The 25,000-nt window shown below is 44.8% G+C and overlaps 3 protein-coding genes across 3 annotated transcripts in view; 1 reads left to right on the plus strand and 2 right to left on the minus strand.

Moving 5' to 3' along the window:
* Positions 1-1,715, minus strand: part of epsti1 (epithelial stromal interaction 1) — a 10,634-nt gene extending 8,919 nt beyond the window's left edge. The window contains exons 1-2 of the mRNA XM_060039750.1: positions 1,404-1,715; positions 1,148-1,231 (exon numbers count right to left, since the gene is read on the minus strand). Of these exons, the coding sequence (XP_059895733.1) occupies positions 1,148-1,231; positions 1,404-1,514 (195 nt within the window). The 5' untranslated portion in view covers positions 1,515-1,715. The remainder of the gene's footprint in view (positions 1-1,147; positions 1,232-1,403) is intronic.
* Positions 1-25,000, plus strand: part of akap11 (A kinase (PRKA) anchor protein 11) — a 178,985-nt gene that overhangs the window by 82,440 nt on the left and 71,545 nt on the right. The gene's annotated exons all lie outside the window — the stretch shown is intronic.
* On the minus strand, positions 4,611-13,957 carry idh1 (isocitrate dehydrogenase (NADP(+)) 1). Its single transcript, XM_060039631.1, has 9 exons — positions 13,797-13,957; positions 12,605-12,734; positions 10,823-11,114; positions 9,604-9,706; positions 8,683-8,860; positions 8,228-8,379; positions 7,454-7,594; positions 6,084-6,246; positions 4,611-5,747 (listed from the first exon to the last, which is right to left on the minus strand). The coding sequence occupies exons 2-9, from the start codon at positions 12,724-12,726 to the stop codon at positions 5,654-5,656; spliced, it is 1,245 nt and encodes a 414-aa protein (XP_059895614.1). The 5' UTR covers positions 12,727-12,734; positions 13,797-13,957; the 3' UTR covers positions 4,611-5,653.

Genomic DNA, 25,000 nt, shown 5'->3' on the forward strand with positions numbered 1-25,000 from the left:
CTGCGTTACTACCTCCAGGAGCGCTCATTCACCCTCTGCTCTGACCGCGCCACCCTTCAGTGGCTACGCCTCATGGAGGACACCAAGGCGTTGATCACCCGTTGGAATCTCGCTTTACAGGTGTTTAAGGTCAAGGTGATCCGTATGCCGGGGGGCACAGATGGTGGTGGCCGACTTCTTCTCCTCCCTGCTAGAGCACTGTTTTGTTTTTTTGTGTGTTTTGCAATAACGTGTGTGTGGCAATGTGTGTCTGTTCTCGATCCGTGGAGGTAGGGCACTAAGTGTTCCCTCCACAGCTGAATAAATAATTATACGAACACTGCTGCACTGCTCACTCCCAAACCCTTGTTAGTAGTAAACCCAAGTTGCTACATTCGTCTGGCCGAATCTAGAAAACATCACCTTGTTTGGTTCACGAAAGCAATTCACGTTTAGGCCCGGATTCTAAGAAGCAAGGAAACTCAAGGTAATCTTCAGCAACCGCTGGGTCCACTTGTAATGACTTTGAAGCTTCCTTGGGACATCCTGATAGCTTGCAAACCTGTATGAGCTGATGCTAGGTAACAATGGACTGGAGAAGTATACAGTATATCAGATACTTTTTAAGCGTGCCGTCCAAATGCCCAGAAAGTTGTAGATTTCTGTAATATATATCTGATTATATGTCTTGTGAAAGGTTTGTGGAGCGAACTACTGCCCCAACCTTGGTCTCATCCGATGATATTAATCATGCGAAATTGAGGTCCATTAAGCGCTATTAGGTAGAGTAAGTAGAGAACCAGGCAACGAGCAGAGAAGGTCTTATAAACCCAAATGGGCAGAGGTCTACATTGATGCGGCTGACCACAGGGAACATTAATCAGGCGTCATGTTAATGGCTGGGATGCTAGGGAATGGGGAGGGGTGTAACAGTGGTGAGACCCCTAAAGTTGTTTGTCTGTGCTGACATCTAGAGGCTGTTGGTGGCACTGAATTCTTCCCTATAATGTCTGAAAAACTGCAGAGAAAAAATATTTTGGCTAAGTATTTCATGTCTAAAGCCAGATATTAAAGAACAAAGCGAGAACTAACCCTCTCCCTTTTTGAGATTCTAAATATCAAATGTAAATAAAGTTAAATTTGATCTTATGTTATTCATGTATCGCACCTTCTGCCTCTGTTCATCTTTCAGCCGCTGGTTCTCCTCCTCCTCTTCTGCTCTTCTCCTTCTGTCCAGCTCCATCTTTTTCATCTTGAAACCAGATGAAACATGGCACTATTTTCCTACTTCTGCATCCAAGCATTAAACATCTAATGTATCAATTCTATGTAACATTTCAGTCCCCACCAATGTGGTCTGTAAATCATTTGAATATTGTTTTAGTGTTTGTGTCTGTGGTAGGTGCTTGTCTTGTGTTGGGTACCCTTTTCTGTATTCTGGACTGGTCTAACTGCGTCTGCTGCCTTCGCCTTGCCTCGGCCAGCGACACCCCCCCACCTGGTGACAGACACACAGCGTCATGTTCAACACACATTATTCATTTCACAGTGTATTTAGATGCCAGCCGAACACGGGGTGCAAAAGTTACACTCGACGAGTCTACTCCCATAAAGGCTCCCCTAGAAGCTATCTGGTGCCCCCTAGTGGGCCTTGACCCCACCTGTTTCTGAGAACCACTGCCGTTTTTATCCAAGGCTTTTAGAGTGAATTCTGATGCATGACATTATGGAGCAGGGAGGGGTCAGACTCAGGACATACTGCTCAAGGAGGCCTATAGCTGGTTGAGGATGTGGAGGGAACCCAGTAGGCCTACCTTGGTGCCATAATTCGACACCAGAAACTGCAAGGGACAGGGTTTTGTTTCCTGGTTCACTGAGGAGATAATCCATCAAATACAAATTTAAGTTAATGAAGGTTTCAGAAGCGGTAGATAGATGAATAGATGTTTTTTTTTACATTGGCCAGTCTACATAATGTTGATTTTAAACCTTAGAGACCCTTTTTGTTTACGACTGCTGGCCCAGGTTGTATCCGCTAGATACGCGTTTACAGATTCCGCCACCCACCATCACCATAACAGATCGAAAGAAATAAGAAGCAAAAGAGATGGAAACGCCCAGGCTCACTCAGACTCCAGCCTGTCTGCCATCAGACTTTGGACACAATTCTTAAGTCTGATTTGTGAGATTAACCACTAACCACTTTCACTAGCTTGCCTTCCTTCAGAGTAAAGATTTGTGCACACTGCCCCAAAAAACACTGGGGTGTGGACGTTGGATGGAAGTCATTTGGGTGCAAACATGTCAAGTGAGATGAAACCCACCAGTCCCACAGTGAGATGAAACCGACCAATCCTATTTTACCCCCTCCCACATGTATGAAGTCATCTTGCCTAACAATTCTGGGGGCTCGTCGATGGTGACCGGCTTTAGAGACTCCTTGTACTTCTGAAAGTCTGCCTCTTCCTTCTGAGCCACTGGAGCAAAGGAAGCAAGAGACACACACATGTTAGGATACACAAATACATGCAGAAGACTGATTAATCTGTCGGGAGAAAGGTGAAGGTAGATAAGATGATGGATGTGTGGACAGATTGATGGAGAAAAGACGTAGGCCTACTCATTTGTAGCTGACGCCGTCTGGTCTCGTTTGGGGCCACCCTGGTGAATCCCGTACATCTGGGACAGACAATTGTTGAGAAAGGGAGGTGTTACTAACAACCGTGTTAGATTCTAAAGTCGTCTACAGGTAAAACATGGGATCATGCATGGAAAGCATACAAGGCCTACAGTCTGAAACCCTTGGTTAAGAACCATGCATTTCATTTATTTTCATAAATAATAATATTTATTATTATTTTTCCTAAAGTTATGATTTTCTTACTCATGCTATTCATAATCATATCTCGTGTATTTATTTACTTACACAACACTAATACGCACTGCGCATGTGCACTCTCATTTTCGACAAAACGAAAGCGATCCCAAATGTCCCTATTATTTGGTTGGGTTCAGTTTCGAATCGTTTAAATCCGGTATTATAATGTTATATGTATCTTCACTGCACTAATAACAACGTCCCTCAGTACATATATAATTTTACTCAATTAATGTTTACTTTATAACTATTCATAAAGCACAGTTGCCACTTTTGTATTATATTTAAGAAAGATCTAATACCAATCATGTATGATATTCGAGACTCTAATATACATTTTACTTACGTTTCAGTATCTCGGGCATTTCCACTTCCATTTTCAGGTGAGACTACATCGTTTGTGTTATTCTGACGGTTGACAGCTCCATTGTCAGGGTTTCCCCTGCCGTTCAAGTTGTTTTGATAGTTTGGATCTGAATCCATTGATCCACGGAGAGACCGACACGTTTAACGGTAATGGTTAAATAGGAATGATAGAAGAAGACTTAATTTCAACTCACTATTCTGCCATGGACCATGAATAGTCCCCACACCTTCAGTGATCTCGTAAACAATGGTACATGTGGAAGCCAAACCCTTAGGTTCAAGGTTTAAAGTGCTGCCATCTAGTGGAAATAAGATATATGCAAAGGAGGGACAAAGAATTCAAAGTTTATTTTACATTTAAAAATAGCCTCAACTCGAGGCTTCGTACTACGGAAGAGGATTAGGGCCACACAAAAAAACAACAACTCAGAATTCTGAGAATGAGGTCAGAATTTAATTATTTATTTATGTGTGGACCGAATCCTCTTCCGTATTGGCCAGTACACACAATCCTTATTTCCCTCTCAGCCTGTACACCTCATCAATTGATGATTTTTTTCCTTTTTCAAACCCCCTACATCAAAAGGTACCATCGCATGTTGATATGAAAGAATTTTCTCCCTTCAGAGTTTCTTATTGTTGGCTGATAGAACATCACAGGAGCATCTGTATGATCCAAGCATGGCCTAATAAAATGTAAAACTCAACACTGCAATCACTGGACAAAAGTCATACTTTCTATAAATGTGTCCGGATATGGACCCCCCCAGTTCATCACCCACTCTCTTTGGTGTAATACCAGATACTGTGGTCAGGCCAAGAATTAGAGCTGACCCTATGGCCTTCCGGAGCCTAGTGGCTAGACGACTGATATAACTATGTTAAAGGTCATCATCTCCTCCGTCACATGAGGCTTGGATTAGAGAAGTTCTTCACTCTAGTAAAGTACAAAATATCAAATCCACAGTGCAGTAGGTGTACGGTTAGATTTCTCTCAATATGGCAGCCCCTCTTTGATCATATAGGGAAATGTGCAGTTCCAGGTGGTGCCTCCATACAAAAGAAGTTCCTTATTCTAGTAAATTATAAACGATCAAATTAGTTCAAAACACGTCAGACACTCTTTGACCCCTTAGAGAACAGTTCCTGGGGGAAACTGCATTAGCAGTACATATCTATTGGAATAATTAAGTATTTATTTATAAAGAATAGGTTTCTGTGGGGAGGTATATATATATATATATATATATATAAGATATACATTTTGTATATTTATTTGAGTCTTTATTTGCTAGATACATGTTGTGTATAGTCCTCTCTTCTTTGTATGTGCATTGACAAAAAAAATTGATAGTTTCAGGAACTACTGATACAATTGTGAAAAAACTCCAATAGTAAACAATTTTTTTAATTATTACAATAGATAATACATTTCTGGATAAACCAGCGGCTCATCATGATCGTCAATACAAGGTAAGAGCAAATCAAAAAAGAGAAAACCTATTAACTTTTTATTATTTATTATCCAACAAGCCCCATGTGAGGGAGACAAAGTCAGACAGATTAGCAGACGACCAACGGACGAAGACAGGTAAATGAGTTACTGACATACTAGTAACGTACAACGAAAACAACAGTTAAAATCTCCCTCATAGAACACTCCATGTGCAACTAATCCTACCAGATATATCTTCAATGGCTACCGTACATAAAGCTCTATAGACGGCCAAAGAGGACAATTGATTTCATCATGAGACGCCTCAAGGTATTGCACATTTCATAAACCTCAGCTAGACTCATGTACTACGGTGATGATGATGATGATGATGATTGCAAACATGATAAAGATGATGACAAGGTGCAAAAGTAGTTAGTGACATTGCCTAATGGAAAGGTCTTAGAAGACGATTCTGTTATTAAAATAAACCAGAACAGCCATTAGTGCACTAAATGGTAGGGCTATGCGAGGCAAATTTCACTAGATAACGTGACGCGACAGTGGTAAGGCAAAACAAATTGGTGGGGACGGAGTTGGGGGTTGCAGGGGTGACACCCCACTCGCTATCTGGTGTTACCGGACTAACACTCAAATGCATTTCTGAACATTTGTGTTTCAAGGTCTTGGATGGAGCTCATAGGAATGCATGGATGGCAGACATAGTAGCTCCAATGCTACTCCTCCTCCTGCACCTCCCTCATGAGAAGGATGGCCTGCCAGGAAAGTCTTCCAGGCGAGCACGGCAGTATGCCTTCACCTTGAGTGGGAAGAGGGGGCACTGGATATCACCATGTGTTTATTGGGAACACCTGTCTTGGCGTGTGTGCTTGTTGTGATTATGTGTGTTTGTGTGTGTGCGTGTCTGTCTACATTATGTTTTGTGGGAGATTGTATCAGGGTTCTGATACTACGGACGATGGCAGTGGTGGAGCTCACAGCTTGGGCTGGTTGGCCAGCTTCATCTTCAGGTTCTCAGCAATCTTGTCCAGGAACTCAAAGGTGTTGAGGTAGTCTGCACGCGTCACACTGGAGACGGGAGATGTGGGAAGTAGGGCAGGAGATGGAGATAGGAGACAGGTGTTTTGGGGGGGATGACAACATTAAATTAGACAATTCTATCACAAAACAGGTGAAACAAAAGCTGAAATCAGTGAATGATTTTTTACGAAGACCACACACTACAAAACCAATGAAAGCCAAAAGGCACAGGGTGTGTGAAGTTCGGTTCAAGTTGGCAACGTCATGTCAAGTCACATCATTTTAGTGGAGCAAACACATGGCACCGTGGACGAAGCGGCGCAGTGTTTTTCTGCTTGATTTGTACATGACTCCGGTCTCCATTGAAGGCGGCGTTAGGCTCACCCTGAGAGTCCTTTGATGCAGATGGCGAGGTCCTTGGTCATGAAGCCCGCCTCGATGGTCTCGATGCAGACGGCCTCCAGGGACTCAGAGAACACCCGGAGCTCCACGTTGCTGTCAAGCTTGGCCCTGTGGAGCAGGCCCCGCGTCCACGCAAAGATGGAGGCTGGAAGGCAACACACACACACACACACACACACACACACACACACACACACACACACACGACTGGTATCAGAAACATATTCATTTACCGTTTTTTTGGATCAGAGCCTTGTGGGATTTAAATCGTTGAACTATAAAGGGACTCTTGGGCCATAAAACCCATTTTTATTTTATGTTTCTATCTTGAGCCTGGGCCATTAACTATTTCCCTCGGGATCAATAGAGAAAGAGTAAATTAAAGCCATATGACTTGGTCATGGTTCAAACGGTCTACGGCATGCTTCATTGTTCTTCTACAACCTAAGCGAAGAGCTTGGCTTGTCGGCAACCAGTCCTGCCATCATAAGAATAGGGTAATTAGACCAGGGGTTATGTGATTTGTCCTTTTGTTGTCACTGGGTCCTTATATACAGTTCAGGTTCTGTCGCTCTGTCTGTGCCTTGTGTCCTTGGATTGAAGGTATCCTTGTTTTAATACTTGTATCTGGTTTTAAGCTGCCTTTCGAGGGACTCTGGTTTACAATTAGCCTATTTTGCTGGCCGGGATGTTTGCCCGTAATGTAATCAATGTGCACCGTCCTGGTCAAATTAAATAAAACCCAAATCCTCCAGGCGTCCTCAGTTAGCCCATGTTTTGGCTTGCCCCCTGGTGCTGCCTTACCGATGGGGTTGGTGGAGGTCTCCTTGCCCCCTGGTGCTGCCTTACCGATGGGGTTGGTGGAGGTCTCCTTGCCCCCTGGTGCTGCCTTACCGATGGGGTTGGTGGAGGTCTCCTTGCCCTGCTGGTGCTGCTTTACCGATGGGGTTGGTGGAGGTCTCCTTGCCCTGCTGGTGCTGCCTTACCGATGGGGTTGGTGGAGGTCTCCTTGCCCTGCTGGTGCTGCCTTACCGATGGGGTTGGTGGAGGTCTCCTTGCCCTGCTGGTGCTGCCTTACCGATGGGGTTGGTGGAGGTCTCCTTGCCCTGCTGGTGCTGCCTTACCGATGGGGTTGGTGGAGGTCTCCTTGCCCTGCTGGTGCTGCCTTACCGATGGGGTTGGTGGAGGTCTCCTTGCCCTGCTGGTGCTGCCTTACCGATGGGGTTGGTGGAGGTCTCCTTGCCCCCTGGTGCTGCCTTACCGATGGGGTTGGTGGAGGTCTCCTTGCCCCCTGGTGCTGCCTTACCGATGGGGTTGGTGGAGGTCTCCTTGCCCTGCTGGTGCTGCCTTACCGATGGGGTTGGTGGAGGTCTCCTTGCCCTGCTGGTGCTGCCTGTAGTGGCGGGTCACCGTGCCGTGGGCCGCTTCCGATTCTACCGTCTTCCCATCCGGACAGAGCAACACGCTGGTCATCATGCCTAGCGAGCCGTAGCCTGGAGAGACACACACACACACACATTGGAACAAAAGTATTAATGTCCACAGAATCGGTTATACAGCAGATTAATATTAGAAGATGCTAACAAATGTAATAATGGTAGTCGGTAGTATGTACAAGTAATACAGTACAAACATTGCACACAAACTAATCCCTGGCGCGCACACACACACACACACACACACACACACACACACACACACACACACACACACACACACACACACACACACACACACACACACACACACACACACACACACACACACACACACACACACACACACACACACACACACACACGTTCTGAATTCAAGCATGTTGCATGCTTCATTCATGTGTTTTTTGGTTCAAAGCTTCAAATATCTATATTTGATACCTGAAGTCACCGGTACGTAATGTGAGCCGATTACCAAAATGGAACAGACCTCTGAGGAACAGAACGTTCCGAATTTTGCATCATTATTTTTGTCATTATCTATAATTCAATTGGTTCCAAACCCGACTGGTTCTGGCAGCAGGCGGGCGCATACTGCAGCAGTCAAAAGGCCATGCACCGCTTCAGGTTGGCTCTTGAACCGGCTCGTCCAGCGATGACATTACATGGCGCGCTTATCCCTGTGCCTACCTTGGGCCACGGAGTCCGACTGCACGTCTCCGTCGTAGTTCTTGCAGGCCCAGATGAAGCCGCCGTCGGACTTCATGCACTGGGCCACCATGTCGTCGATGAGCCGATGCTCGTACCAGATCCCCTTGGCCTCAAACTGGGCGCGGTACTCTCTGAAAACCAACCCAGCTCACGGTTTAGCATGTGCGTCTGATTGTCCCTGTTTTTGTGTCTGATTGACTGTGTGTGTGAGCGTGTGTCTGATTATCCTTGTCTGATTATCTGTGTCTGATTGTCTGTGTGTGTGTGTCTGTGTCTGATTGTCTGTGTGTGCTTCTGTGTCTGATTGTTCATGTGTGTGTGTGTGCCTGAGTCCGATTGTCTGTCTAAGAATGTTTGGTCGTGGGGAGGATACCGTAAGGTTTGAAGTATGACTAGCCAAAAGGTCTGTTTGCAGGAGTGCACGTTTCCCGTACTTTTCGTAGATCTCCTGGAAGATGTCTTTGAAGCGCCCGTCGTATTTCTTCAGGATGGTGTTCTTGGTGCTCAGATAGAGCGGCCAGCCTTTGGTGATGCCCATCTGGAAGGAGCTGTGTGCAAAGTCCTTGATGGAACTGTCAGTGTTGTACATCCCCAGGGCCACCCCACCGGATTCTGGAGGCAGAGACAGAGAGACTTAAAGGTGCTGTAGGGGTAACATATATAGAAGAGGAGCAGAAGAGAGCCAGATTAAACAACCCCCAATATATGGCCCATCCCTGTCCGCTCCCTCCCTACCCATGCAGTTTATCCTCAATTTAGAAGTGTTGCAGGCAAGCCGGACTCCCCGAACACTTCGGGGAAGCGATTGTCTGATTGGTCAGAAATGATCCGGGAGCTGCCTCAATTGTCATGTGCAGTGCACTTCAAATAGCGAACTATAGTCTGTTGTCCCAACGTTTTAAAAAAGGTAAACTAAGGCAACACTCCTAGAACTTATCCCAACTAATCCAAAAGGCATGCAGCGTGGTTGGGGCTTGAAGATACAGCACGTTATCACATGCAGACACATTCCATTACCCATTTAAATTCTACTTAAGGCAAACTGAGCTCACTGTGAGGGCCCCTTGGAATGGCCAGAGTGAACTGGTCATTTCAAGTGAATAAAATAATATTAACAGTACATGTAAATTTGCTTGTATTGTATCAATCAATTACTGTTCATGACATACATATTGATTGCCATCGCCATTCAATTAAGATCCACATACACAGGTCTTCTGTCTGCATGAGTCAATGGCTTTACTTATTCTCCCGGGTCCAACTGAGCACTCACTCGTCCGTGAAACCTAATGCTACCTGACAAGGGGTAGGTTGACACACAAAGGTACACCAACACCAAGCATTTGGGCTCTTACCCTTAAACTCGTACACAACGTACTTGACCGGCTCTCCCTTCGCTGGTGTGTAGGTCATCTCCACTTTCCCTGGCCCTGGCACAACAAAGTCTGTGGCCTTGTACTGTAAGACAAAAATTAAAACATTTAAATGTAGTTCAATTGACTACATGAAGAACGGTAGCCTCTCCCTCCTTGGAATTACTACGTTTCGAACATCATATAAATTACAAACATGAATGAACACTAGAATGAATGAACATTTTAGAAAACGCATTTGAAGCTCAACCGTTGGACCTTAACTGAGTTGGACTAAGATAGGATTTTTCATAACAGTGTTACATCGTAACCCAGGTATGACCCCTGAGTTTCATACTAGGAACTGTCTGCAAAACCAGTTGGAAATGTTACACCTCATTGATGATGTGTTCATTAAAAAAAATTCAAATGCTGGCAACTTTTTAAAAAAAATGAGAAAAATGGGCGGCATAACGATTGATTTTCTGAAACTTCGAGATAAACTTAGATTAAATGATAACTAAAACCAAGACGTGTTTACCAACAGGGATGTGGAATGACACTTGACCTGGATTGCTGACCTTTGAGCATAGCTCTGTTGACTTCAGCTAAACACTGACAGGGAAGGGAGCCAGAGGCTACGAGCTGCTGCAGGGTTAATGAAGTCATCAACCAGTGGGGCAGATGGGATACAGTCGGTTCACGTGCTAACCTCACTGTGCAAAGGGCAACTTAAGAATTGTAATAAATGACTTGATCCCTCCTGACAGCACAACCCCTCAATGGCATCAGCAAGCTAATCCTTAATGGGAATAGAAAGGGACCCATAGCCTATCATCTAAAATAACTTCACCACGCCTTATGATTTTATCAACAATCCATGTTTTGATCGTCATTTGTTTATGCACAGCTGTTATGTGACATTATTAAACAGTAGGTGTAAAGTCAATTCACCCCAGCGCGACACAAAACTACAGCAAACACTACGCAGTGTTTTTTCTGTATCCGTGTGAACATTTTGCACGTTTAGTGCACTAATGTGAATGGACCTTCACCTGGCAATAAAGCTTATGTGATACGTAGACGACGTATATAAGGTCATGATTTAATGCCTCTTGGAGGTCAGGCCAAAGATAAAGTCTTATCCCACTGCACTCTATCCTGCTCTGTGTGTGGTGCATTGGTAGCTCATCCACAGGCCCGTCCAGCCCCCCCCCCACACCTGATCTCCGTGGGCGTGCCTGCCGATGATGATGGGCTTCACCCAGCCCGGCACCAGCCGGGGGATGTTCTTGCAGATGATGGCCTCCCGGAACACGGTGCCGCCCAGGATGTTGCGGATGGTGCCGTTGGGCGAGCGCCACATCTGCTTCAGCTTGAACTCCTCCACGCGGTTCTCGTCGGGCGTGATGGTGGCGCACTTGATGCCCACGTTGTAGCGCTGCACCGCCTCCGCCGCCTCCACCGTCACGCGGTCGTCCGTGGCGTCGCGGCTCTCCATGCCCAGGTCGTAGCTGGGGGCGGGGGAGGGAGGAGGATGGGGGTCAACAACGGGAGAAGGGGGGGAGAGGGGCATTGGGGGACGTGAGGTTTTTCTTTTTGGAGATGGATGGGTAAACAATAATAAGTGCTTGAAAATTGCGCATTGTGATTCTGATATGCGGATACATATCAGTAACAGCAAATGGTGATACCGATATGATGCATGTTGATATGCTGTGCTGTAGAAAAGAGCCTTCTAGCTCTGGCTAATCAGTGTGTTTTTATCATAGCACCTTTCTGATCTGCTTTACAACATGGTTACCAAATGGCAGCCATGAACTTGAAGGCATTCTTAACCTTTCACCCAAATAGCCCTGCCCCCTCAGCCACGACAATGGAGAAACCAACAACGGTGATGTAACAGTATCACCATTTGCTGTTACTGATATGTATCACACACACACACACACACACACACACACACACACACACACACACACACACACACACACACACACACACACACACACACACACACACACACACACACACACACACACACACACACACACACACACACACACACACACACACACACACGCACGCACGCACGCACGCACGCACGCGCCCGCTTGTGCATGTGTGTGAACATAAAAAAAAGGGAAATATAATTTGTCTCAATTAGGGAGAACTACAAGCTCTGAACTTTTTTAGCTTATTAACCAAAAGCACTTCACGAGGAACCAAGACTGTAAACTGAAACCACATTTAAACCAGTTGTATGGGGCCCTAGTAAAACACACAATTTTTTTGGGTCAAGGGTTAATTGAGCGTTAAATGCAGTGATTACACCCTAACCCTCTGCTGACACAATCCAACAAAAAGCCACACACATGCCCATCCACCCTTGTGATACGTTTCCCTGGAGGAGATCCGCCTTAAAGTTTTAATTATTTCCACTTTGGCCCGACATGCCACATGACCCAACGCACCAACAAATAGATTTAGAGCACATTCGAAAAAGACAGAAGTTTGCTGTGTTTTAAAAGGGCCTTAGACACGCTTACCATGTCCAACCACGTCCCGAGGAAAGGCTCCTTAATTCCAGCTATATATCATGTAACCAACATAAAAATAGCCAATACAAAACCACATGTGCATATTTTGCATTACTTCTTTGGCATAAAAGGCATTAGTCCTCTGAGCCTTCTCCTCACTCCCACCATATCTTCAGGTCACCTTGTGCCCCGGAGATTCTGCTGGAGGCTGACAAACACTTGCATCTCTCTATTTCCTTAACAAATGTGCAACAAACATACACACACAGTACCTGTGTGACCTGTTTAACGTGTCTGTGGTACTGCCGATGAATATGTGTAAGCCACCCAACCCCTCCCCCTCAGACCTAGACACTGCAGAACAGGTAAAGGGGTTTCAGTGGGAACAGGTTGGGACAGAATGGCTCTTCTTCATTGCATGTGGTCTAGTTGGGCACCCAGCAGGGTGCAGTGTTGTTGGTTACCTGTGCATGTCCATCTCCAGGTATGGAAAGATGAGCTTCTCCTTAATGAGTTCCCAGATGACCCGAGTCATCTCGTCTCCTTGCATCTCCACCACGGACCCCGCCTTGATCTTCTGGGACATCTTGGGAGCTGACACGAGAGAGAGAGAGAGAGAGAGAGAGAGAGAGAGAGAGAGAGAGAGAGAGAGAGAGAGAGAGAGAGAGAGAGAGAGAGAGAGAGAGAGAGAGAGAGAGAGAGAGAGAGAGAGAGAGAGAGAGAGATTATATAGCTTATGGCTATTTGAAGAAGTTAAGTTAAACAAAACCAAAGAGGCTGGAGCAATATGAATAAGCAGCAGTGAACATTTTATTACATGAGGAAAACATGCAAGTTTACGTAAACCGGTGCAACAGTGCAATTGCGCAACGCCAAGGGTGTATCTGGAATGAATGAACTTCATTCATAGAGACCGTTTAAAAGAGCAATGACTCAACATTGCTGACTTTTGGTCGAAACCGCATAATAACTGTCAAAAAAAGTATATTTACAGGCATTTCTATTTGGAAAATATATGCATCCTACTTTTTGTTTAAAAAGACAGCTATAAAATGTAAAATAGTTAGTAATTTCATGCACGGTTAATGCAACACGTGTTTACAGATTATGTATCAATTTGATAGAACATGCAGTTACATGACTGGAAACTTTGTTGAAGAAGAATCAGTATTCAATATCTCATGTGTTGCATAACTCTGGGATAGGGCGATCGTATGATGGGGAGGGGACTGCACCACGACGGTCATGAAGTTCAGGGTCGGTACGAAATGTTAAACACCACCAAAATAAAAAAAAACACTATCGCTACATATCAAAATAAACATAAGGACAAAATTCATATGCAAAAACATACGTAAGACAAGGGAGCTTGATCAAGATAGGGGTCCAAAGGGTTTGAAAATGAGGGATGGTAGTGGTACGCACCACACAATAGATAAGACAGTCCTCAAATTGCATTACTGGTTTATGCATACAAAGTTTTTCGGATTAACCGAATGCATTATAGTAATTAATTCGAGTACAGGCTAAACAATAGGAGCAACTATTCAGACGTCGTAGGATTAGGTCACGTACCCGGTACACTCCTGTCACGTCATCATTTCGATATGCTATAGGCTCATGTAAACAACCATTGCAACATGTTAATGTACCTACCTTTTTCGTTTTATTATACTGAAGAGCGTCGGTGAATGGTTGAAGGAGGCACTGATGACTTGGCGTCTACACAGGACTGATGAGCGCAAAGAGGCGATATAATAACACTGCTTCCGCGATCACTCTCCAAATCAAATGACATAATCTCAACCAATCAGAGAACTTCTTCACGTTCCACTGACTAATGAAATGAGACCACACCATTGTATGGGAGGGGCTTGCTGAGGAAACTACTGCAATTGGCCGGTTGTGCAGCACTCAAACAAAACAAATTATTAATTTCTGGGCAGAAGCGCAAACCTGTTGCAAAATGAAAATGGACTTTAATACTTTTTTTTTATATGCATCGTAATACACATTGTAGATTAACACGCCGTTAATTGAAAAAGTTCATTATTAATGTTAATATTAAACATAATTTGCCTATTCTACCTGACAGATGAGATAAATTAGGACGAACGTAACTTAATTATAAATATCAATGGCACGTATCTTAAGTGTCGAATTTGTAATTTCAAGAAGGTGTGATGTAACTGATGACTGAATCATCCCACTGCACTTCGCAGTAACGGCCATCAGATGGCGAAAATCCCTCGATAAATGCATGAGTCAGTGCTCTGCTGCTGGATTTGCAAAAAACTATTATATATAGGATTGCTCCGATTTCAATTCAATTTAGAATTTGGCTACCCTTTACACACAAGCGTGCAGATTAACTTTACTAGTCATGCTTCTGAATGAAATGGGCCTGCTTTAACAGTGTAAGCATTGTTTTCGGTCACCGACTTTCACTTGAATTTCACCTGAAGTGGAGGGAAATCAATTGGGTTTATGCTAGAACAACATGTTATATCCACAGAAGCTATTCCATTGTCCCCTATATATGTCCCATTATAGCCTGCCTGTTATTTTTTTAGCCTTAAGGTGTTTAATGAGTTGGTTCATCGGACAGTAGTTTTGTTTATAGTCTAGCGCTTCTTTTCGAAGTCTTACTACACGCACAAAGGTAATTCCCCTGCTTTGAAACGACAGCATGCCATACCCCTCCTCCATTCACAGGATCAGTTCACAATCCTGGAAGAAAGGGAGTCTCACAACGTCACGTGATACGGCATCTGCTCTCGGTAACTAAGATGACTGAGACGAGCAAGAGAGAGAGGGAGCGAGAGAGAGTAGGAGGAGAGAAAGGGGGAAGACGAGGAGGAGCTTGCCGCTTCTATACCGTTTCAACCGAGCAACATCAGCACCGAAACTTGCTGCCTGACTCTCCGCATCTCTCCATCACACCAGTTCTTCTCTTAACTAATGCTGTAGTACTCACCCATTAAGCCATACAGGCTGATCATTGTTGTTTAAGTCCATTTTTTACCCTTTCCCCCCTCCCTATACTTGCAATGCGCTCAGCTTAGTTTTTTTTTCCCATTGTTCAAGGTTGTTCAGGGCTCATTTGAACGGATATGGTCACAACCCCGCCGTCTCAAAGTGGAGCCACCGCGCGTTACTCGGATTGGCGCGCTCCTGCAGGGGCTGGGATGCGCGCCAGGCACCTCACGGTTCCTCCCGGGGTTCGGGTCTGACCAGGACTCCAGCGCCGGCCCCGGGCGGAGAGCCAGGAGGAGTCAGTCGACCCGAAGCAGGATGCCGGTGATGAGAGGGCTGCTGGCCCCGCAGAACACCTTCCTGGATACCATCGCCACCCGCTTCGATGGCACCCGTAAGTCACCGACTAACCAGAGCGATGCAGGTTGTTCTTGTCTCGTTAGTTTTTTGGGGGGTTTAACATCCGAAAACTACTTCACATTGCTTGTATTAAGGCATTTGAGTCGTGGAGAAAGTACATTTGAACATTCAAATCAATTCAAGATTACATGTTTTTGTCCGCAAGATAGTGCGCTTTGTGTGATTGTGGGCACCTTGCTTATTATATGTTTTGTGCGCAGCCAAGAGAGTGCGCTTTGTTTGCATGTTTGCACATAGTTTATTCACAGTTCTGGTCCATCGTAAGTAAATGTTGCCTTACCACAGGGACCACTAAGATTTCTAAATGTTTTGCATAACATTTTGGCATAGGCCTACCTATTCTACATCTCCTTGTAGGCCTACTACTTTAGGAAACAATATTACAAATCTCAGATGCGGGAATAAATGTGTTACATTGTGATATTGCGAACGTACCATAAACAAAGGAAATATGTTTTTAGTTTTTTTTTTGCCAAATTAAACACGTTGATTCCTGGTCGGTATTTGTCGCACCGATGTTACCGCAAGCATTTTTGTCTGAGAAGGTGGGATGCACTCCCCTTCAACATGCCATATTTGGCAAAAATGTGTGCGCTAGGACGCACGCTGGGCATGTGGGCGGACGGGAGATGCGCGGCCACATTTTGCTTGGGTTACTTAAAAATGTGTTTTTATTGTTTGGCCTTCATGCTAGAATTTTGAGCGACTCTGGTTTGTTGTGGTTTTAGAATTGTGGGCGCTGCGGTTACAACGGCGCTCTATCTGACGCCGCGAACGTCAGATTCTAAACCCCCGTCTCCTATTCCCCTTGACTCCTTCCTCTCAAAACAGATGATGACACAACAGTAGATATAGCTCTACTCAAGAATACACCAGACGGAGAATACGTCTTCTGGTCCAGTCGTTGGCTTTTACTGTTTTACTGACAGTTGTGGTATATAATATCAAATTGAATATGGTTTATGATTTAAATGGAGCCAAATCTTTAGCAGGCTATTGAAGTGGCATGGTAGCTATACTCTTCTGAATCACCATAATCATATAGCTTATCACTTATTCATTCACACACAGACATGTATCGCCCGAACTCAGATGTGATCTGACATACATGGACACTTAAGTATGCATGCAGGCACACACACACACACACACACACACACACACACACACACACACACACACACACACACACACACACACACACACTAAAATAACACAGGACACAGTACAACAGAATGAAAAGTGCCTTTCATGGGGATTAGCCCTCATCGTGCATCGAGATGGATCTGGGCTGTGCGATCCTTTTTTATCTTTCTCTGAGCAGCTAAAACACTGGCCTTCCATTTGCTGTGCTACTGCTAATTACACACCAGCAGCCGTGGATGTGCGTTCATTGTAATTAACTCCCATAGATGTCAAGAATTCCTCGCTGCAGCTCTCGGCTTGTCAAGGGGAGGGAGGGCTGGGGGTCAGTGGCAGTGGCAGGGGGAGCTTTCGGGGGCACACGTGTGTGTGATTGCATGATTGTGTGTGTGTGTGTGTGTGTGTGTGTGTGTGTGTGTGTGTGTGTGTGTGTGCAAATGTCTGCATGTGTGTGTGTGTGTGTGTTCATGCATGTAAGTGTGTTTGTGTGTGTGTATGTATGTCAATATGTAAAGGATATATCGCAAGACCTTTCAAATGGCTAATCACTATGTCATTAAAGGTCATTTAAGGTCACCTCTGTCTCCCCAGGCCATTCTAGGTGAAGGCCTCCACCACTAACGATTTCTAAGCTTTAGATCTCAACACGTACCTTCTGAATGTGTATAGTCTATGTGTAGGACTGTCGAGGGGCAAATTCTCTCAGAAAAACTGGGTTTTCTCATCTTCACTCACTTTATGTGTATCTTTGCCTCCTCTCAATTTGACGTAAAGGGAAAACTCTGCTCAGTACCATTGCTCACATCCATAAGGTCTTAATTGCCAGGAGTTCAATTAAGGATTATCAATGTGCAATTAGGGTGCCTACTAATCAGATATTGATATGCAAATGAGATGCATTTCATTGTAATGATTGGCAGATTTGTTGTTGTTGTTGATGATAATGGATGTTGTTAATAATAATAATAATAAAACAACTTCATATACTTCTTAACGTAGATTATTCTAGTGATTAAAGTAATCTATTAATCAGCCACGTGTCAATTATTTGATTTACCAATAACAAGTACAGCTAATTATAAACTGAACAAAGAGAATCAAAATGCCCTAGCATGTTATGTTTGCCGTTCCGTTATTGTATTGTATCAACAACAAAAAATATAAAAATGTTGATGAAGAAAGAGAAGGCCCCATTTAATAACCAGACATTTATAATACCATCCTATGCGATCCATAATTGATTGCAGATAATGATAACCGAAGTGCCTTCTCCAAAGCAGTACCTATTTTATCTTTGGGAAATCCATGGAAATATATGTTTTAATGTGCTTCTGATGATGAAGACAAGGCGGCAGGGTTGGCTAACCATTTCATCTACCCTAATCAATGTCCATCTGGTTTTGTGTTGTTCCCTGAAAAGAGGTAGCAGCTGTCTGAGCCCTGGTTGAGTCAATTGCTACTATTAATTGACCAGGTCTGGACTGGGTCCGAATCAAGTTAAAAGCTGTGCTCTTTTCATAAAAGGGGCCCAGTACTCTCTCTCTCTCTCTCTCTCTCTCTCTCTCTCTCTCTCTCTCTCTCTCTCTCTCTCTCTCTCTCTCTCTCTCTCTCTCTCTCTCTCTCTCTCCTGCTCTGGCTCTCTCTGTCCCTCACTCTCTCTCTCCCTATCTATCTATCTATCTATCTATCTATCTATCTATCTATCCATCCATCCATCCATCCATCCATCCATCCATCCATCCATCCATCCATCCATCCATCCATCCATCCATCCATCCATCCATCCATCCATCCATCCATCCATCTATCTATCTATCCACCTATCCGTTTATCTTGTTTCGTTTGTCAGGGACTTGTTCATTTAACCATACAAACACACACACATACACACACATAGACACGATGATCTGAACACACAAAGAGACAAACACACACACACAAACTTTGTGTGTTTGCAAAAAGTAGGTTTAGTGGCTTCATGATGCAGGGAAACAATCTGTGTGCATGCCCCCACTCACTGTGTGTGTGTGTGTGTGTGTGTGTGTGTGTGTGTGTGTGTGTGTGTGTGTGTGTGTGTGTGTGTGTGTGTGTGTGTGTGTGTGTGTTTATCGTAGGTTGTATGTTTGACAGCACAGATTAGATGCAGAGCACGGTGCAGTCTCAGGTGTGCCCGGCCCCAGGGGTCTTGTTTGCTGCTACCACACCCTGATTGCCCGCCCTTAGGGAGGGACACACAGTCATGATAGGCCCACCATAATAACACAGACACTCCTCCTCTGTGGTGTGTCCTGGCGGTGTCTTCTAGCCTGTATCTGTGTCTGTATGCTCGGGGAGATGAGATCTGAGTGCTTTTCTCCACTGCTGCAAAGCAGTGTCGCACTTTGCTCAACAGTACATTGAGCTTGTGATCTCCACTTTTAAGAAACCTCACACTTATTGACTGAGGAATATTAACCCTGCCAGCACACAGGGACCCCGGCGATTGGCTCTTTGTTGTTCCTTCACTAGAGTATTCGGTGTTACCGCTAACATATGATGAATGATGCCCACCTGGTGGTTCAGTGGTCTGCCCTGGCCGGTAGCGCAGGGGAGATGTTTGAGGTGGTATGTGTTTTGTGGGAAAATCCAATGCCGACCACATCTTCAATAAACCTCAAGACTCAGCCCTGTTTGGTTTGAATTCAGTATCCCTCTCCCTTTGGGTATCTTAAATGTTTCATAGCAGCACGTATAAATGACCTTATTATTACTTGTTGCTGTTTACAAAGGTACATGATGCAGATTTAAGAAGGTATAATGAGTATATTAACAATAAGTGTCTCTCTTGTCGTGATGCCTGTAATTTACTAGCTGTCCTACTTGGGATCTAAACTACTATCTCCATATTCATTTACATGTCATAGGGATCTTGAATGTGCTCGTAAATAATGCAGTCAGGAGCCATGACTACACAGATTCCATTGCTGCCTCAAATTATTTAGCTTTTGTAAAACACTAGCTTGACAGCAATTCACTTCATCTGGCACACAGAATACAATTAACAACAATAATGAAGCAATTTTTGTTAGAGATTGCCTCCAGGACAATTAGTGAGTGAAAATAACATGCACTCAATGCACATCACAGGAATGGTGGTGGCCTTATTCAAACAAGGCTGGATTCTATTATTATTATCATCATCATTATTCTTATCATCATTATGTTAACGAAAAGGATGCGCTCCGTGCTTTGTTGAAGATACCGTTTAGCCGCAAGCTTATGGAGTGTGATTGTGTTTATACCGTCGCTCTCCATGGATGAAAGAGAGAGAGAAAGAGAGGGGGGAGAGTGAGAGAGAGAGAGAGAGAGAGAGAGAGAGAGAGAGAGAGAGAGAGAGAGAGAGAGAGAGAGGGAGAGAGGGAGAGAGAGAGAGAGAGAGAGAGAGAGAGAGAGGGAGAGAGGGAGAGAGAGAGAGAGTGAGAGAGAGAGAGAGAGAGAGAGGGAGAGAGAGAGAGAGAGAGAGAGAGAGACAGAGAGAGAGAGAGAGACAGAGAGAGAGACAGAGACAGAGACAGAGAGAGAGAGAGAGAGAGAGAGACATGGAGGGGGAGAGAGAGTGTGAGAGAGAGAGACATGGAGGGGGAGAGAGAGAGAGAGAGCGGGGAGAGAGAGAGACAGGGAGGTCAAGGGAGAGTGAGAGAGAGAGAGAGAGAGAGAGAGAGAGAGAGAGAGAGAGAGAGAGAGACATGGAGGGGGAGAGTGAGTGAGAGAGAAAGAGAGGGGGGAGAGAAAGAGAGTGAGAGACAGGGAGGTCAAGGGAGAGAGGGATATGGAGGAAGAGAGGGTGCGAGAGAGAGAGAAAGTGAGAGACAGGGAGGGAGGGAGGGAGAGAGAGAGAGAGAGGGAGAGACAGAGAGGGACAGGGAGGGAGAGAGAGAAAGAGAGAGACAGCGAGAGAGAGAGAGAGAGAGAGAGAGAGAGAGAGAGAGAGAGAGAGAGAGAGAGAGAGAGAGACAGGGAGGGAGAGAGAGAAAGAGAGTGAATGAGAGAGAGGAGATGCACTGGAGAGAGAAATATAACGTAGGTGAATGTGCTGAAGAAGAAAAAAGGATATGACCTCCATATCGCAAGCTTGTAAAGGAACTCATTTTTTTTCTGCAACATAAGCCATTATGTCGCATTCTAAGCACAGGTCTTTAACCTTTCACCAGAGTTAGTGAATGGGAGGTTTAGGTTGAGGGGGAGGAGGGAATACATTAGCGCACACACACACACACACACACACACACACACACACACACACACACACACACACACACACACACACACACACACACACACACACACACACACACGTCACACACACACACACAGACAAACACATTCATTTGTACAATCTGTGAATGGTGAGAGGGCTATTGACACCTTCAGTAAGTGAAAGCTCTCCAGCAACTAGTCCCTAAGAGCCTTGATGACTTCATAGAGATCACTTGATTACTCCTTCGTCCCACCTGTTCCTCTGTGGTTCCTGTGTCCTTAAGATCCGTGGGATAATCAGCGTTCAAAGAAAGCTGCTCCTTGAGTTAAAGTAATTGTAATTGGTAAACTTGTGTTATCGTGTCAGCCCTGAAGAGGGGTTGGGATTGTGCGAGTGCGTTGGCGGCGGTGGAACACGATTAAGGGGAACAAATGGCACACAGCTCTGATAATATCTCTGCCATTTATTCCTTGCATCCATTTCTGCCACTTTCTTTCTTTCGATTTCTTCACGTTATTTCTCCTGCGTGTTGTGTTCACGTTGCTCACAGCCACACAGCCCCGCTAGTGTATGGATAGTGTCTCACTGTATAAGGTGATGCATGGAAGTGTCGTCTGCTGACACACGCACATAAACAACCCCCCCAACACACACACACACACACACACACACACACACACAAACACACACACACATGCCTGTTCTCACACGCAAAAATACACATGTACACTCACATGCACACACACACACCCATACATACACACACATAAACACGCACAATGACACACACAGTTGCTGCAGTGGCTCAGGAGGGTCGAGTGGGTTGTCTGTTCGATCCCCTGCTCCTCCAAGCGAGGTGGCGAGGTGTCCCTGAGCAAGGCACCCACCGCTAACTGCTCCTGCCGAGATGGCTGCTGCTTTGCTTGGTTGATACCGCCGGTGGATGTGTGTATGAATGTGTGAATGTGAGCCAATAATTGTAAAGTGCTCAGACGGGCTACAAGTCTGAAGAGCGCTCTATTAATGCGGCCCATTTGCAATTTCACACGCATGCACGCGTACACGCATTAACAATCATCAGTTGGACACCAACACAAGACCGTGTTGTGTGAGTCCGAGAGTGCCTTGATCAATAGCTGGCCCAGCCCTCATTTATTATTTACAAAGGCTGTCTGCCTTACGCTTGCTTGGGATAATAGACATGGATGCTTCGACCTTCTAACTGATAGAGATTAAGAAAACAGCATTGGGTTTTTGGGAACTGTTGCCCACAAAAAACATCAGTATGTTTATTTTATTTTTTGATATATATTTATAGATATATATATTGAAAAACAACAAAAGGGGCGTTTATGAAAAGTCACATTAGGTATAGCAGTATAATCATCGAGTCTCATACCATCTGTAAAACTCGGCCCGGAGCTTCTTTTTCTGGATAAAAACAACATCCCATCTGGGTGAAATGGACCCGCTGTGGCTGCTGCTCTTCAGAGATATCTACCTGCATAAATGCAGTAAAGCCAAGAACCAAAGGCTCCTAATATTTCAGAGCAACCTTTGAGTAAGTGGCTGTAATACGACGCGACCACTAGGAGGAAGAAATCTCCATGAATGGCTTCCTTCTTCTTCTTCTTCTTCTTCTTCTTCTTCTTCTTCCTCTTCTTCTTCTTCTTCTTCTTTTTCTTTTTCTTTTTCTTTTTCTTCTTCTTCTTTTTCTTCTTCTTCTTCTTCTTCTTCTTCTTCTTCTTCTTCTTCTTCTTCTTCTTCTTCTTCTTCTTCTTCCTCTGCTTCTTCTTCTTCTTCTTCTTCTTCTTCTTCTTCTTCTTCCTTTTTTTTCTCGACCAATCACATGGATTCCTTAATGACTGCGGGCAGATCAAGTGGATACTGTTAGCAACCATTTTGAGATGACCCGCAGAGCCACAGGTGTGAGAATTTCAACATGTTTTGGCCTCAGCCTTCTTTCGGCGGGATTATGCTTTTAATCATCCCTGCTCTTTGTTCTTCAATTCTGTTTGAACGGAATTCAGTTTTTCTATTTCGCTCCACGCAGAAACACAACACTCTCTTTCTTCTTGTCTCGGTAATGAGAAAAAATAACAGAGCAACAGAAAAACAACCATTTAAAGTCAAAGGCATTGGAAATCGAGGATTGCAGCGTGAAACATGACAAACAAGATGTGTAGCAGAGACCGGGGGGAACCGCTTCCAGTACTAAGTGGAGGTGATGGAAGTAAAGGGACAAGGCGAAGGAGAACACGCTAAACCAAGCCCCGGAGCGATGCTTTGAAACAGGCGGAGGATGAACCCTGGCCCCGGGACGTTTATTGGGTCCTCTGATTGGGTCCTCTTAACGTCTACAGGGCCAGATGAAGAAAAGACAACCCCCTGATTGCAAACCCTCTTGGAAAGAAAATGTGGAGCCCGTCTGAGTGTAGTGTAGCTGAGCAAACAACTGCTAGCACAAGCTTCATTACTTGTCTATTAGGCAAAGCTTGCTTCCCAAACAGCTCACGGTGTACTTCACATATGTCAGTCAAAGATGCCTCGAAGGTCTTCGGGTGGGGCAGCTAAGCACCGTACACACTGCAATGGTTCAGTCGTAAGTTCAATGTCTTCCTATAAAGTAAAGGGAATGATAACTGCTTTGCAGAGTTCAATTCATCAAATCGAACAACGACGGACGGATACTTGGGTAACACTTTACAATAAGGTACGCAAAAACGTGGCTAGTTACTGAGGAACGAATGAGTAACGAATGCTGATACTTGTGAAGCGATCGTTATTTACTATTTAGCCATTTAGCGGACACTAAATTGGCCCATCCAAAACCACCTCCCTGGAGTACCCTTAATAGGAAGGTGGCGTGTTATGTAAGTGGTGTCTGGACCTCTGATCAACACGCCCTGAGGTTGTTGGGTATTGAGAGGATATATTGACTCGTGCTGCGCCGATGTGCATATAAGAGGCACATCCTATATCAGGGATGGAACAGGATATGCAAAACTCAGTTATCAACAGATGGAGCTGCTTGTCCTCAAGGGCTCTGATCTTCCCCCATATGACACGCTGTATTAACACATGCATGAATGTAATGCACAGAGATGCATAAATAAACACACGAAAATGCAAACACACATGCATAAAACACAGATGCACACACACGGGAGCCTGCAGCCATGAGCTGGCGTTCTGTCAAAGTCAAAATATGTGCATAAGTAGTGACTCGGGGATATTTAGAGTCAGGAATGTGTGTGTGTGTGTGTGTGTCTGTATGTTCGAGAGAGAGAGAGAGAGAGAGAGAGAGAGAGAGAGAGAGAGAGAGAGAGAGAGAGAACGAGAGCCATAGAGAGAAAAGAAGGAGGGAAAGGAGAATTTACTTAAATTAATCTTGAGGGTCAATTTTCCAATCAAATGCACATCACACCATATGGTCAGACTCAAGGCAGGCATAGTTTCAAATCCACCCTGAAGCATTACACTTTACAATAAGGTTACATCAATTAACCACTTATGAGTATTAGTTGACGCAGTAAAAAGGGTTACACCAGGCCTTAACTCTAACCTACCACCCCAAACTCTATCAAATTATTAATAAATAAATACCATAGTAAACAGGAAAACCATTTGTAAACACAAACTCCATTAGTCAATTATGCGTGTATGTGTGTGTGTTTGTGTGTGTGTGTGTACAGTACATGCACAAGTGTATGTGTATGCCTGTGTGCGTGTGTGTATCTATGTGCATGCGGATGCCTATGTGCCTGTGTTTGCTTGTGTGTGCGTGTGTGTGTGTGTGTGTGTGTGTGTGTGTGTGTGTGTGTGTGTGTGTGTGTGTGTGTGTGTGTGTGTGTGTGTGTGTGTGTGTGTGTGTGTGTGTGTGTGTGTGTGCGCGTGCGTGCGTGCGGGGGTGTGTGTGTGTGCGTGTGCGCGCGCGCGCGTGCGTGCGTGTGTGTGTGTGTGTGTGTGCGTGTGTGGGTGGGTGTGTCTGGAGTCTCTTCAGTCAGCCTCGTCAGCCAGACAGTCAGTCAAGCAGCCACGGAGCCAAGTGACCCAAACGGGGTTTGGCAGCGAATGGTTGGGC

Source organism: Gadus macrocephalus, chromosome 20 (genome assembly GCF_031168955.1).
Source record: "Gadus macrocephalus chromosome 20, ASM3116895v1".
Classification (NCBI taxonomy): Eukaryota; Metazoa; Chordata; class Actinopteri; order Gadiformes; family Gadidae; genus Gadus; species Gadus macrocephalus.